Raw genomic sequence first — 16,345 nt, 5'->3', positions numbered from 1 at the left:
AAGACATTCCATGCGTTTGATTAATATCTAAAAACAAAAAAAATTTCAGATGCAATAAAACTAGTAAAAGCGCCGTCTGACGGAAGCGGAGGGTTGAGTCTCCAAGGGCGATAACTGAATTGTGTATCTGGGATGCGCATTCTCATAGTTAAGGGGCAGTGATCTGAAATAACTATGGGTCCATAATCACATCTGGTTATAAGGGGAAGTAGTTTTTTGTCCAACATAAAAATAGTCTATATGGGAGTATGTGTTATGAACTGGGGAGAAAAAGGAGTAACTCCTGGAAGCAGGATTATAAAAATGCCACACATCCACTACTCGTAGAGCGTGCCGACCCAGACGATAGTTCGCTGACAATCTGGGCGAACTACGAGTGGAGAGTGTACAGTTCATGTCACCACCAAGGATAAGGTAGTGCGATGTCATGTTTGGTAAGCGGGAGAAAAGACTGGTAAAGAACATTGAATCGTCCCTATTAAATAAACATTGGCCAAGATTTTGCCGTTGTAACACGTGCAGTCGTAACATGTGCTGTGAAGTTTCGTTGAGATTGATCATGTACGCTGAAGTTATGACAACTTCCTTTTTCATTGAAAGTCAGTTGTTGAAATTTGACGCCACGCCATGGACATGCTATTTGACACACAGGCACAACTTTTTATCTACAGTTTGTTTTGATTGTACTGACCAATTTTGAAATTGATCTTTTAAACATTTTTGGTATGTGAGCTTCAGGCACCAGTCTACACGTGCCCTGTGAATTTCATATTCATAACTATTACGATCTCCGCACATGGATTTACCATGCCATCAGAGCCCCAACTAGTGGATCTTTGACACATTTTTTTAAGGAGCCTCAGGGAGCCATGGGCAAGCATTGTACTAAGTTTCATTTTAATCACATGTGTCAATACGGAGATATAAACTTAATTTTAAGGAGCGCCACCTTGTGGCGATGGCCTGAAATTGTGCACGATGCCTAAGGAAGACATGGAGAACTATGGACCCAAGCTTGGTGTCAATTGGACATACCAATGTGGAGAAATGGTCCACCTCCTTTTTTAACGGAAAATTTACAGGAAGTGCTAATTTTATAACGTGCTTACTTTATACTTACTTATCAAAATTCTTCGAATGACTTTATCTCCAGATGCTACGTGAAAATGTTTGTGTGAATCAGACAAAACGCATAGGAGGAACACAAAAAAGTAGTTTATGGACATTTTGCGCTCTAATGAAAAGAAATTATAGGCGGAAGTGGGCGTGGCCTATATGGGGAGATTCAGCTCTATTCACCGAACACGTGGATATAAGGTTTTTGAATGTGCGAAAAACGATGTGGGAGTTATTAAGTAACCAAAAAGTCAACACACTTTTCTTAATAGTAGCGCCACCTAGTGGCTGACCCAAAAGCGACACATAGAATATCACATGTTTCACCAGGCCTGACGACTTTGCCAAATAAAATTGAGTTTTCGTATATGTTCAGGGGGGCAAAAACGCAGTCAGAGGCGCTAAAAATAATAATAAGAAGAAACATAGCAATAACAATAGGGACCTCCAGCGGTTGCTGGCTTGGTCACTAATAATTCCTTCAATAACAATAAGGCCTTTCACCGGTCAGTGCTCGGTCCCTAATTAAAGCTGCAAGCAGCGATGAACGGGCCCTCGCACTCCACGCAACTCGGGGTGTGCTGTCGTAAGACGTGCAGACCACAACATGGAAATGTCACGGAAATCAGATCAAAATTGCATTGCAGCGCTTATTTCCTGTTGCCAGTAGGTGGCGCTATCTCTATATCTGAATATTTTCATGTAGATGTGTTCAGGGCGGGACTGTTATCAAACGTGTGAAGTTTCATTGAAATTGGACCATGTACACTGAAGTTGTGAGGACGTGTTCATGGTTGGACTGTACACTGAAGATATGAGTACTATCTGTTTTATGGCCAATCGGCGGAATTTGACACGTTGTCACGGGCACGCGGTTGAACCTACAGTCACAAATAGCACAACTTTTGATCACCAATGTGTCTAGATTGCAGTGATCGAATTTGAAGTCAATCTGATTAAATCTGTAGGAGGACTTAGTAAAAACAGAAGCCCTTAAATGCCGGAAATGGCATCACAGTTTGACATTCGATTCAACCTGGCCAACTTTGACTGCACGCCAAGGACACGCCCTTCAACGTACATGCACAAATAGCACAACTTTTAATCAGCAAGATAGTTTGACTGTACTGACCAATTTTGAAGCAGATCCGATGAATTTCCCAGGAGGAGTTTGTTCAAATACAACACGAAAAATCACAGAAAATGACAGAAAAAGTAAAAATGGCTGACTTTGATGCCACGCCACGGACACACCCTTTAATGTACTTGCACAAATAGCACAACTTTTAATCAGCAACATTTTCCATCTATATAGACCAATTTTGAAGTAGATCCGATGAAATCCCTAGGAGGAGTTTGTTCCAATATAACGCAACAAATTGCCGAAAATGGCTGCGAAATTCAACGTGGTCGAATTTGACGCCACAGACACGCCGTTCAACGTACAGTCACAAATAGCACAACTTTTAATCAGCAGTTTTTTGACTGTACTGACCAATTTTGAAGTAGATACGAGAAATTCCCTAGGAGGAGTTCGTTCAAATACAAGGCAAAAAGTTTGCCGAAAATGAAAATGGCCAACTTCCCGTGGGGTTTGGAGTATGGGTCCAAGAGGCTTTTCTGTACGTCTTCGCACGATTTGTCCTCGGGCCCTAATAAACATAGCAAAAACAATAGGGACCTTCCAGTTGATACTGGCTCGGCCCCTAACAATAATAATAATTGAAGCTGCAAGCAGCGTTGGGCGGGACTTCGCCATCTCCCCACATTGGGGCCTGCACGTCGGTTGCCCGCCGCAGCCGCACCACGCAACGTCGCCCCACACCCAAGCCCTCATCGCTGAAAGCCGAGGGAGACCGCTCTACATTGTCATGCGTTTCAGACACCGTGCACGCCAAGGACACGCCCTTCAACGTACATGCACAAATAGCACAACTTTTAACAACATATGTTGACTGTACTGACTAATTTTGAAGCAGATTCCATAAATTCTCTAGGAGGAGTTCGTTCAAATACAAAGCAAAAAACCGCTGAAAATCACTGCAAAATGCCAGAAATGGCATCACATCCTCCTTGTTACAGCAAAAGTTTGTTCAAACAAATATCGTCCAGGGACGATAATTTAGCCAGGGCCAAATTACTCACTCAACTCTCTGCTGTAGAGATGACATTCTTCTTGACGTAGCTCATCGCTTTGCTTGCATCTATGAACTCCTTTTCCTCGCCATTGAACGTGATGCGGAGACGAGCTGGAAACAGGATACCGTACCGGACTCCCTGCCGATTACGGAGCAGCTTCCTGACCTCATTGAATGCCGCCCCGGCCTTGGCGACACTCGTAGTATAATCAGGAAAGATAGCAATTGTCTCACCGTTGAGCCGAAGAGGAGCACGGGAGTGCACCTGGCTCAGTACCTCAACACAGTCCTGGTAGTAGTGGAGTTTGGCTATGATGGCGCGTAGTTTCCCATCCTTCCTGTCTGGACCAAGACTTCTGTGAGAGCGGTCCACAAGCACGTCTCTATCCAGCTGTAGCGCTTCTCTCAGTAGCTCTGAGACCGATGTTGTAGAGCTTGATCCGTTCGTTTCCGCCACCCCAAGGATCCTGATGTTACACCTCCTCAGTCTTCCCTCCATGTCCTCACACTTGTTTCTGAGTCCAGTCACCTCTGCTGCCAGGTCACTCACCATAGTCTGTAAAACCGCCACCTCGTCCGACCAGGTCGTTAGCCCACCTTCCACCTCTTTAATTGTAGCTTTCATCTGGTCGATTTCGGAGTTAATTGCGGCCGTGTTGTTCTTTATTTCTACTTTCACCGCTTGCAACTCTTTCTTAAGAAAGTCGAAATCTTCAGCCAGTGCACTTTTCATCTCTGTTTTTATCTCTGCTGCAATGTCAGTCTTTAGTGAAAGCAAGATATCTCTCTTCAGGGTTTCAGCATCCATCACTTGGCTGATTGGCAGGCCCGGGGAGATGAAGAACTCGTGGACGAGGCGGTGTTGGGCCTAGATTTGGTTGACTCGGCAAATTTATATTTACGCAGATTTGCCGCCATCTACATGCATACACATGTACACTTAACTTAGGGAATATGTTCGAAGCAAGATTGTCAGTATTTCTTAATGAAAGGCGCTTATTAACTTAAAATAATACAAAAGTTTGACGAGAGCTCAAACCAAACCCGACCTACTCCATTGCCTGCTCAACAGCGCCGAAAATTACATTTTTAAATAAATGTAGTTGAAATGTTTTTGAAGTTGAAGTACTGTAGGAAGACGCCACCGCAGTGATGGTGACTTTTATATTTATGGTACTTCCCCAGATTCATGTATAGGCTACAGGCTACTTTATATAGCTTAATTAAAACGCTTAATTAATTGAAGGACCATTGTGCAATGTTGAAACAGTGTGATCAACATATAGGTACACATCTATTACAATCAAATTGATAGATAACTATAAAAGTGCCCTTTTTTAAGGTTAGTCTTTACAGACCTTCAAAATGTTGTTGATATACACCAAATTAAACACAGATTCATAACACTGTTAATTAACCGTCTGTCGTGTGTGTCTGTATTTGATTTTTTCGGCCATTACCATAGTAAGGACCTGTGTCAAGGTGAAATGACATTAAGGAATGTGGATAAAACAGTATCTAAGGAGGTGCTACAGATTGTTCTAATGCACTTCCCAGTTCATGTATATATTGGAGGGGGTTGGACTGTATGAAAAATGCTTTGGGGAAAGAAATGCAGTGTATTTTGTCATATCAGTCATATCTTGACAGCGCACTTGTTGTTACTGACGTCATTTTTCCTCCAGCACAACACAACAGTTTTTACAGCAGACGCTCATGCATTTTTGAAGTCAACAACATAGGAGAAAAATTTGAGAAGAAATAAGATTTTCTGATAATGGACCCACAATCCCCCAACCACCCCCTAATTCTCTTTCTGTCTGGTTGTCTCTGTAGGTACGTTACAGCAGTTGATTTCAGATACAATGGTCCGCTGGGCTCAGGAGTCAGTTATTGAGGATCCAGAGCTGGTCAGAGCCATGTTTGTCCTGTTGCACCGCCAGTATGACGGCATTGGAGGACAGGTTGGTACATGTCTGTGTGTGTTTCTTTTAATCATGACACCATACCAGTGAAGCCGGTTTATACTGATACATTAGAATATGACAGACATGAGCCTAAGGCGCATGCCGCATAACAGCCAAGGTCCAAGGCCTGAATCCAATATCTATCATAACAATTATCTGGTGTGGAAATAGTTTACTTCACAAGTTAGCAGAAGTGTAACAGTTGTTAAATTAATAAGATGTCATGCAAACCAAACCATACTTCTTTCCCTCTATAAAACTTCTGTGAATACAAAGTTGACATTCATATTGTACTAACTATATAAGAAAGGAAAGGAAATAGAATATCTGTCTCAAACAAAAAGAGTAATTTATTAAAGAACATAAATGATGTGTAACATGTGTAAGACTTTAAAGGAACAATAAATTATTAATGAATGTTCCTTCTTTACTATGATTTTTTCTCTTTCACATTGTCTTTCTGAACATAGCAGTTTGGACACACTGCTTGCATGAGCAGTGAGTGACAGCTGCCACGCTGAACTGCTGAAGCTTGCACACCTGTGGTGTCCACACAGAGAGTGATTCTGCAGAAATAGACATTGAAACTGTTGTGAAAGGTATATATGTTACTGGTATAATGGTATGACTATGAACAGATCCTCTGTCTGTTTTTGCTGGGAACCACATGCAACTCACAGAAAACAGGTGAGACCTTGTGTTGCTAGTGAAGTTAGTTAAGTGACACTCAAGCGGGCAGTGTGGCAGCTTTGACCTGTTAACATTGGCACCAAAACAAAAAGCACGAAGCAGTGTGTCCAAACCAGCTGCTGCTCACTCAGTCTGTTATCAGCATCACATTTAGGACCTTAGCAGTAAGTTCTAAAAGATACAAATCTGTCTCTGTCTGTCCAGGTGCGGGCTCTTCCGAAGACCTACACCATAAACTCAGTATCGATCGAGGACACCATCAACCTGTTGGCTGCTCTGGGTCAGATAAGATCTCTGCTGAGTGTCCGTATGGGACGAGAGGAGGAGAAACTAATGATCAGAGGGCTGAGGTGAGAGCATACTCGTATTCATATTATTCTGAATGGTGATTCTGATTTCCTAAATGGTAAATGGACTGTACTTGTATAGCGGTTCTCCAGTCTTCCGACCACTCAAAGCGCTTTTACACTGCATACCACATTCACCCATTCACACGCATTCATACTGTGATGGCAAAGGCCATCATAAACAGAAAGTAATTCATTCATTCACATTCATACATGCCATGTCGAACCGCCATGTTTCTACAGTAGCCCAGAATGGACAAAACAAAACACTAGCTTTAAAAAGGGCCTTTCACATTTTTGCACGGCCACTGTAGTTTCTCCTTCACACTTCACAGCCTGTTCTCATTCCCAGGTCGTCAAATACAGACGCCAGTGGTGTTCAGTTAGTTGATATCTTCACCGCTATGTGCCTCTAAATCCTACACGCTGGTCCTTTTAATAAAACCAACCTGGACATAATTAATAACTTAGGAATTTCTCCATTCTCATTGCTGATACCTTAGTCAGTATATTACAGTCCATGTTTTCCAAACTAACTGGCTGAAAGCTACTTAGCTCATATGGGTTCTTTTTTCAGAAGTGCAGTAATTACTGTCATTGAATGCTGGTGGCAGCTGTGACAGCACCCTGACAGCACTTACAAACAGCAGTCTCACTGCTAGATGCCACTAAATCCTACACACTATAGTTTGATTAGATATTTTGTATATACTATGTGTGCTAAATAAATGATATGTAATTCTCCTTTCTAAGACCTAGTAAACTGCAATCTAGTCTATTTCAATTTGAAGCAAGTCAGATCAAAAGGATTCTGTGATTGTAGAGATACACAAATCAGCCATAACATTATGACCACCTGGGCACTCTGAATGTTCTGCAGCTACACAGCCCCATACGCAACAATCTGCGATGCACTGTGTGTTCAATTCAATTCAATTCAATTCAATTCAATTCAATTCAATTCAATTCAATTTTATTTGTATAGCGCCAATTCATAACAGAAGTTATCTCAGGACAGTTTTCAAATAGAGCAGGTCTAGACTGAACTCTTTAAAACAGCGCGAGAGACAGACAGACAGACAGGTGCACAGCAACAACAGTATTGGCAATGGCAATCTAGCAGGACCATGGCAGGAGGCTCCACCAGGATCGATAAGAACCTGCGAGACGAGAAAGCACAAGAACTCCGGGGAAGAAGTGAAGTTAGTAACATGCATTAATGGAACATGAATGAGTGCAGAAAGAGAGAGGAAGGGAGGAGCTCAGTGCACCATGGGAAATCCCTCGATAGTCTAGGCCTATAGCAGCATAACTAAGGGATGGTTCAGGACTCACCTGATCCAGCCCTAACTATAAGTTTTATCAAAGAGGAATGTCTTAAGCCTACTCTTGAATGTGGTGAGGGTGTCTGCCTCCCGAACCACAACTGGAAGCTAGTTCCACAGGAGAGGAGCTTGGTAACTGAAGGCTCTGGCTCCTGTTCTACTTCTAGAGACTATAGGAACCACAAGTAGCCCAGCATTCAGAGAGCGTAGTGTTCTAGAGGGGTAATAGGGTACTATTCATTTCATTTACGTAATATTAGAAAATTTAGACATATACTATCACAGACAGATGCAGAAAAACTAATCCATGCATTTGTTACTTCAAGGCTGGATTACTGCAACTCTTTATTATCAGGTTGCCCCAATAAGTCCATTAAAACGCTCCAATTAATTCAGAACGCTGCAGCACGAGTACTGACAGGAACTAGAAAAAGAGATCACATCTCTCCTGTACTAGCTTCTCTGCATTGGCTCCCTGTAAAATGTAGAATTGAATTTAAAATCCTCCTCCTCACCTATAAAGCTCTTCATGGTCAGGCCCCTTCATATCTTAAAGAGCTCATAGTACCCTATTACCCCACTAGAACACTACGTTCTCTGAATGCTGGGCTACTTGTGGTTCCTATAGTCTCTAAAAGTAGAACAGGAGCCACTATTAGTGCTGAGTAATAGGCTCCTCTGGCATTACGGAGGGCCTTTCTATAGGTTTTAAGATTATCATGCCAAATTGAGCGATATTCTGATAATTTGTGCCATTTCCTTTCAGATTTCCTAGCTATTTGTTTTGACTGGCAGGTTTGGTGGTTATACCAAGGTGCTAGTCTCCCATGTTTTAATAATTTCCTTTTTATAGAAGCGATAGAGTCTAATGTTGATCGTAGTGAGCACTATCGACAAGATTATCAATTTCAGAGGGACTAAAGTCGTTATAGGACTCTGTTAAATTCAGACATGGCATTGAATTAAACACTGAAGGAATCTCCTCCTTAAATTTAGCTACAGCACTGTCAGATAGACATCTGCTGTAGGAAGTTTTGCCTAATGGCTTATAATCTAATAATAGGAAAGTTATAAAAAAATGGTCAGATAGGAAAGGATTAGGTGGGAAGACTATTAAATGTTCAATATCAATGCCATATGATAGAACAAGGTCAGGAGTGTGATTAAAACAATGAGTTGGTTTATTTACCCTCTGACAGAAGCCAATTGAGTCTATTAATGATATAAATGCGTTACTAAGGCTGTCATTGTTAACATCCACATGAATATTAAAATCACCTACAATAATTACTTTATCTGATTTAAGGACTTAACTTGATAAAAACTCTGAGAATTCAGATATAAAATCAGAGTACGGTCCAGGAGCATGGTAAACTATAACAAATAGAACTGGCTGCAATGTTTTCCAGTTTGGGTGAGAAAGACTAAGAACAAGGCTTTCAAATGAATTATAATTTAGTTTAGGTTTAGGGTCCATTAAAACGCTCGAATCATATATGGCTGCTAATAAGGCCAGTGCCTCGAGAAATGTGAGTATTAATATGACTGGGGGGGGTGGATTCATTTAGGCTAACATACTCCTCGTGGGACAACTGGGTATCAGTAAGACAAAGTAAATCAATATCACAATCTGATATTAATTCATTCACTAAAACAGCTTTAGAGGACAGAGACCTGATATTTAGCAGCCCACATTTAATTCTCTTATTTTGTGCTACTGAGGAGTTAGTTTTAATTTTTATTAGATTTTTATGTTGAACTCCTCTTGTTTTTATTTCTTTAAATAATTTAGGTGGTCGGGGGACAGACACAGTCTCTATGGGGTTTTGGGTGGGTGACTGTTCTAAAGAAAGCGCAGAGAAGTGTGTAAGACAGCAGCTCTGCTTCCTGGTCCCAACTCTGGACGGTCAGGTTTTAGAAATAAACTTTGCCATGTTGCTAGATAAGAGAGCTGCTCCATCCAAAGTGGGATGGATGCCGTCTCTCCTAATCAGACCAGGTTTTCCCCAAAAAGGCTTCCAGTTATCAATGAAGCCCACATCGTTTGCTGGACACCACCTCGACAGCCAGCGGTGGAATGACGACATGCGGCTATACATGTCATCACTGGTCACATTGGGCAGGGGTCCAGAGAAAACTACTGACACCTTTCTATCCGAACCAGCATTCACTTTTTTGGCAATTTGAGTGACAGTAGCTTGTCTGTTGGATTGGATCACAAGGATCAGCCTCGCTACCCACGTGCATCAATTCTCCTTCCTTGAACCACTTTTGATAGGTACTGACTACTGCAGACCGGGAACACCCTTACAAAAGCTGCAGTTTTGGAGATGCTCTGACCAAACCCTTGCCCATTTTTCCTGCTTCCAACACACCTTGAGGACAAAATGTGATTGTAATAGTAATAATAATAATAATCCCACCCACTGACAGGTGCCATCATAACAAGATAATCAGTGTTATTCTCTTTACCAGTCAGTGGTCATAATGTTATGGCTGATCAAAATATGGCTTAAGCATGAAAGTTAAACCACAGTACTTTTGAAGCTATCTGCTGATTGTGACAGATAGGGAAGAGAGCAATCTGTGTACTGTACAAGGTAAGTGATAAATATATTTATTCGGGCGGCTGTGGCTCAGAGGCAGAGCGGGTCGTTCCTTAATCGGAAGGTTGTGGGTTTGATCCCCGGCTCCTGGTGCCACATGTCGAAGTATCCTTGAGCAAGATACTGAACCCCAAATTGCTCCCGATGCCGTGCATCGGTGTGTGAATGTGTATGAATGTTAGTTTCTGTTCGATGGACTTTGCCATCACTGAGTGAATGTGTGTGAAAGGGTGAATGTGGCACGTAGTGTAAAAGCGCTTTGAGTGGTCAGAAGTTTAGAAAGGTGCTATACAAGTACAGGTCCATTTACCATTTACCATATTTAGAATCTATTCTGGATTAATAATCCTCATAGAAACAAGCTGTTTCTTGGTGTGCTCTTTATGGCACCAAAGAAGATAAATAAAAACACTAATAAATACAAAAAAATAAAGTGCAGCATGACCTGCTGGCACTAATCAGAATGATTGATTTTTCCACACTGACATGTTGCCTGATGATGCAGGATGACATTCACCACAGCTATCTGTCACAAACCGGGCCATACGGCCATGACAAAAGGAGGGAGACGCACACAACAAAGCCAATTAATAAATTATTTATTAAGGAAACGATACTTAAACTAAACTAACAGTAGTATGTGAAATCAGTAGGATCAGTGGTGTAAGTGAGTGCATGAGTGAAGAAGTGTATGAGTGCTGTGTTGTAATAAGATGCAGCAACACAATCAAACCATCTTATACAGTATATACTGTCAATGGTTATCTGTCACTCTGTATGACTTTGTGATAGGGTGTGATAAGTCAGTGTGAACACAAAATGGAAGAGCTAACCGGAAACCAAATTAACTTAATTTCAGGTGGAAAAGAACTAAGAATGTTTTCAAGAGCTCTTAAGTTGTGTCTGAAACCAGTGGTCTGGCATCTTTCAAAACTAACCTAGTACAAGTTAACTCTAAAATACACCAAAAAAGCTCCACTGCTGGGAATCAATGATGAATTGTAAGAATACTGTCCTGTTGGCAGCAGTGTCCTTGGAGGACGACTGACACAATAAGAGGATGAGAGGCCCAAGCAACAGTCAGCTTTGCTCTTTGTTTGAACCCTTTTTTCTCCTCATAAGAGAGCCTTGAAAAGTCTCGTTACATGTATCAACCGTCTAAAACATGGGTCTCCTACTCATGAGCTTCGAGAAACGTTTTATCTTAACTTTAATCTTACTGATTTATTCCACAGCCCTGTCATTGTTCTCATGCTACTTGCACCAAATAGGGAAGCTACTGACAAGCACTTCTGTTAATTCAGGTTTTATGTCTTTTATCATGTCTGAGAATAATGTGTACTAGGTGTTTTACAGTCAATTATTTGATGATAAAAAACACTAGTCCACAAATCATTCATCTGTAGTTTTAGCATGTGGCAGTAATAAAGCAGTGTCAATGCATCTACAGCAGGCATGCAGGTGGGGAAAAAAGGAGAGCAGAAATGAAGACATTTAAAGATATATTATGGAGTGAAACAATAAATAAATAAATAAAAATAGGTTAATAAAAGTAGTCCTAGGAAAGTCACTTTGTTTTTCTTGTACTTCTGTGGCACCATCACAAGTGGCGTTAAAGTTGTCATGATGTTCTGTCTCTGCTTCGCCGGCTCACAATGCTTCGTTATGTCCTCATTCCAACTCAAAGCTGTAATTTTCATGCACCGTATTTACAATTCTACCTAAACTTGGTGGTTGCGATGGTTATGTGCCAATTTTGGGACCAATTCACAGGTCATACTTTAATGGTTATGTGTATTTCTAGCCTAGGAAGGCCTGCTGGCGATGTCATTTTCTGTGTTTCACTACAAGTAGCGTCAGATAATTCATACACCGGAATTATTGCAGCGGACGATCCAGTGGCCTCTAACAATGTGTGCAAAGCTGGACCTAAAACTGAGGGAGACCAAACTTCATTTAATATGTCATCCCTTTTATCATGTGGAAATTTTTTGACTAGAATGTCTTTACTTTACCCCTGTGTCATTGCCCACAATAAAGATTTTATATTATTATATTATTATATATATGATAGTGTAGCTTCTCTGATTATATCCTCAGCGTCTCCCAAAAATGTGTAGTAACATTAGGCGTACCCAATAGTACTAGTACAGGGTCCATAAAATCATTAGGCTTTAAAGAATTGTAATTGATATGCTCCAACTGTCAGCACAAGTCTGCTGCTTTGCAGACACACATAGACAGATACTGCAAATTTTCTAAAAACTATCACAAACAATGACTGCACCTCACAGAGAGGGATCTAAGGGGTGAACACATCTGAAACCACAGTAAAAAATATGTTCTTGGTAAACACTCAATCACTCCAAATAACATAACAGGCTTAAAGATATTGTCCAGTATATGAGTTCAGCATGATCACTTGGAAATTATATTCTTATCAGGTATTTATCTACAGTGGAAAGTCAACAAAACAACTACAGTGAGATCACTATCAGTGATATACATTACACCACACCCTGCAATGCAACAATTAACCATAATGCTTATTTATGTAAATTAACCTCAATATATATAATCAATCTGTTTAAATTGTGTATCTTCCCACCTGCAAATAGCAAAATTTTCCAAAACAGCAAAAAACAAAAACTTACCAAACTACATCAGCCAGCACACACAATGGTCACCACAGCAACAATATTTACAACTTCAGTAGCATAGGATGTTACTATTGTCCTTTATGATGTTTGCTCAAATTATCTAGGAAATGCATACACAACTGTACTAATACAGTTCTTGTATGTTCTTCTCCTGTTGTCGACATTTCCTAAAGTAAAACGTTGGTGTACTTAACATTTCCAGGTTTACAATAAGGCTCTAGAGCCAGGCAAATAGACTATAACTATGCCATGTGATCTGCTTCAGTACATACCTTGTTTAGTCAGTGCTTCTACTGTAAACCCTAATTATGAAAAATGTCATTAAGCTTTTAGCTCATTTCTCTTCCTCTTCAGTGATATCATGAACAACAAGGTGTTCTACCAACATCCTAACCTGATGAGAGCACTGGGGATGCACGAGACTGTCATGGAGGTCATGGTCAATGTACTCAGTGGAGGAGACTCCAAGGTATGAAGTATGCACAATCTGCAGAGTCAGAAAATAGGCCTAAGTACTGACACTGGCTCAGGGATAAATCCATTTAAATAACAGTAATAATAAACTTTATAGAAAATCTAACATTTATAATGAGAAGACAATTGGTGCATGATTTTTGTGTAACAACCCTGTGCATGATGTATGTTTTGTAGGAAATCACCTTTCCTAAAATGGTGGCCAACTGTTGTAGATTCCTCTGCTACTTCTGTCGAATCAGCCGTCAGAACCAGAAAGCCATGTTTGACCATCTCAGCTACCTGCTTGAGAACAGCAGTGTTGGCCTTGGTGAGTGTGTGCGTATGTGTGACCACCAACCCCACACATCATTACAAAAAGGATGTATTTTTTGTCATCTATAGAATGCGGTGCAGTATACATGCCATGGATAATACTTTCTTCAGTATATTGTGGAATTTTGGAGGGCACTATATAGGGTAAATAAGAATTTGGACTTACAGTCAGCAGTGAACTATTTAGGGAATAGCAAGTGATTAAGATACAGCCATGGTCTTCATGCAGATGAAGATGCAGTTTGCTCAATTGTTCTCATGTGACATAGGTATAGAATTTGATCCAAGTACCAAAGTTTCATACTTTGTGGACCGTCACTGTATGGAAGTGACATTGTTCACAAAGTACCAAAACTGAGCCATCTCCATGACATGACTAAACAAACTTCATCCACTGATGAAAACCATGAGGTGCAATTGAAAGTTCCTAAATAAATTCTAGTAAGTGGTGAGTGAAGATTATTTTGTCAAACTGATTAAATGTATTTCTTAAAACTAGATGTGCCCATTCTCCAAAAAATTGCATATTTATTCATCGAGAATTACATTCTCTTCGTCTGATAGTGATAAATACACAATAAAATATGAAATACATACAAATATATACTGATCAGCTATGACATTATCCTTGCTGCCTAATATACCCCACCGGCATAATTTCTATAAAATATAAATATTATACAAATGAAAAAATTGGTCTGCAGTCTTATACAGTGGGTGCTTGTAATCCACAACTTGTTGTTAGTCATGCAGTTCTGCAGGAAAAAACTAAGGACTTTGCTACAGCAGCATCCATGAAGCCACTGCAGGTACTGGATACAAGAGGGAGAATGCAGACAGTATATGATGAACTCAAGAAATATTCATATTCACCGTATGTTTGAAAATTATGATCCTCATCTCACTCCTTCCTGCTCACTGGTGTTGTTTAAATGTTGTGAGTTGTTTTCTCCCTGCATGTGTGTACAAGACAAAGCTGTGTGTGTTTTCTGATGAGATTTTAGGTACTTTGTGAAATTAGTTTTACAGCTTCATCCCTTATTACTCACAATTACATTGGCTGTTTGAATAGTGCTGAATCCAGAAACAGATACACCTCTGTTGTTTCATTGATAACAGACTCCCTATCTATATTAATTATATATTTTCCTTTGCTATACTCATATCCTCTCCTTAGCATCTCCTTCCATGCGAGGCTCTACTCCTCTGGATGTGGCTGCAGCATCAGTTATGGATAATAATGAACTGGCCCTGGCTTTAAGAGAGCCAGACCTGGAGAAGGTGAGCTTGACAAACACACACATACAAACACAAATGTATGTTAAAATATGTCAGGGGGACTAAGGCTGCAGAGGATTCATTCAAGAATGGTATATATTTTTTTCAATTGAATTTTTTAAGCAAATTATGTATGCAAACATATGTGGTATTAAAACAATTTCCTTGTTTCTGCAGGTGGTGCAGTACCTGGCCGGCTGTGGGCTGCAGAGCTGTGTGATGCTGGTGCGTAAAGGATACCCTGACATCGGCTGGAACCCTGTGGAGGGTGAACGCTATCTCGACTTCCTGCGCTTTGCTGTCTTCTGCAATGGTGAATTAAAGAAAAATTATTTCTTTTCTTTTCCTCTTTTTTTTCCGGATGGTAACAGTAAAAGGTAGTAACGACTTGTAGGACAAATGTAGTACACACTTTACTCTGTGAAAATTGTAATGGTTTAAATTCACAAATCCCTTTTCTCACAGTCGACTTTATTGCTGGACAAATTATTATAATATAATATTATAATTATTTTAAGTTATTTTTAAATAGCAATGTAACTCTAAATGTTTTGGACATTATGTTGTCATGAACACTTCTACTCTTCTGTGGTCAGGTGAAAGTGTGGAAGAGAATGCCAATGTTGTGGTGCGGCTCCTGATTCGCCGACCGGAATGTTTTGGCCCTGCTCTTCGGGGTGAGGGTGGTGATGGGTTGTTGGCAGCAATGGAGGAAGCCATTAAGATCTCTCAGGATCTCTCCAGAGATGGTCCCTCTCCTACGTCTGAGAGCAGCAAGACACTGTAAGACATCTTTGTCACATTGCATTCATTTTCTCTTATACCTTTAGATAAGGACTAGGAAAACGGTGGCTCTGTAGTCACATCTGGCTCTAAGCCCCTCTCCAGTGGCTCTGGCTTTGACAAAAAATTATTTGAGAATGAATAATGGTTATTTTAACATTTTCATTTATCACTGTTGGTAAATGGTAAATGGACCTGGACTTGTATAGCACCTTTCTAGTCTTCCGACCATTCGAAGTGCTTTTACACTAGGTGCCACATTCGCTCTTTCACAGACATTCACTCAGTGATGGCAAAGCCCATCAAACAGAAACTAACTCATTCATACACATTCACACACCGATGCACAGCATCAGGAGCAGTTCTGTGTTCAGTATCTTGCTCAAGGATACTTCAACATGTGGCGGGAGGAGCCGGGGATCGAAACAACAACCTTCCGATTAGTGGACGATCTGCTATGCCTCTGAGCCACAGCCGCCTAAAGTGATTCTTACATTCTCCAATTGTAAAAATGTGTTGCCATTACACACCATGTTTTAACATTTCATCAACTAAAATGTGTGTCATATGTTGCATCCTGACTTGGCAACTTTTCCTCTACATTTTTACCAAACCTCGATAGTGGTGGCTGCTATTCTTGAGTCTC

General features: G+C 40.5%; 2 protein-coding genes across 10 annotated transcripts in view; one reads left to right on the top strand and one right to left on the bottom strand.

Annotated features, from left to right (window-relative positions):
• The window catches only part of LOC127373071 (uncharacterized), a 395,753-nt gene that overhangs the window by 170,357 nt on the left and 209,051 nt on the right, over positions 1-16,345 (bottom strand). The window contains exon 2 of one of the 4 annotated variants that reach the window (XR_007886871.1): positions 7,339-7,418. The exons of 2 other annotated variants lie outside the window; for them this stretch is intronic. The gene's annotated coding sequence lies outside the window, so the exon portion shown is untranslated. Of the gene's footprint in view, positions 1-7,338; positions 7,419-16,345 lie in introns of those variants that run through there. One more of the 4 variants, XM_051417164.1, reaches the window with a different exon arrangement.
• Positions 1-16,345, top strand: part of ryr2a (ryanodine receptor 2a (cardiac)) — a 324,810-nt gene that overhangs the window by 153,278 nt on the left and 155,187 nt on the right. For all 6 annotated transcript variants that reach the window (XM_051417108.1, XM_051417109.1, XM_051417107.1 and 3 more), the window contains 7 exons: positions 5,091-5,218; positions 6,116-6,261; positions 13,204-13,318; positions 13,501-13,633; positions 14,816-14,919; positions 15,094-15,229; positions 15,513-15,699. In XM_051417108.1, coding sequence (XP_051273068.1) covers positions 5,091-5,218; positions 6,116-6,261; positions 13,204-13,318; positions 13,501-13,633; positions 14,816-14,919; positions 15,094-15,229; positions 15,513-15,699 — 949 coding nt within the window. The remainder of the gene's footprint in view (positions 1-5,090; positions 5,219-6,115; positions 6,262-13,203; positions 13,319-13,500; positions 13,634-14,815; positions 14,920-15,093; positions 15,230-15,512; positions 15,700-16,345) is intronic.

Source organism: Dicentrarchus labrax, unplaced genomic scaffold, assembly GCF_905237075.1.
Source record: "Dicentrarchus labrax unplaced genomic scaffold, dlabrax2021, whole genome shotgun sequence".
NCBI lineage: Eukaryota > Metazoa > Chordata > Actinopteri > Moronidae > Dicentrarchus > Dicentrarchus labrax.
This window is presented reverse-complemented; position numbering and strand designations above follow the sequence as displayed.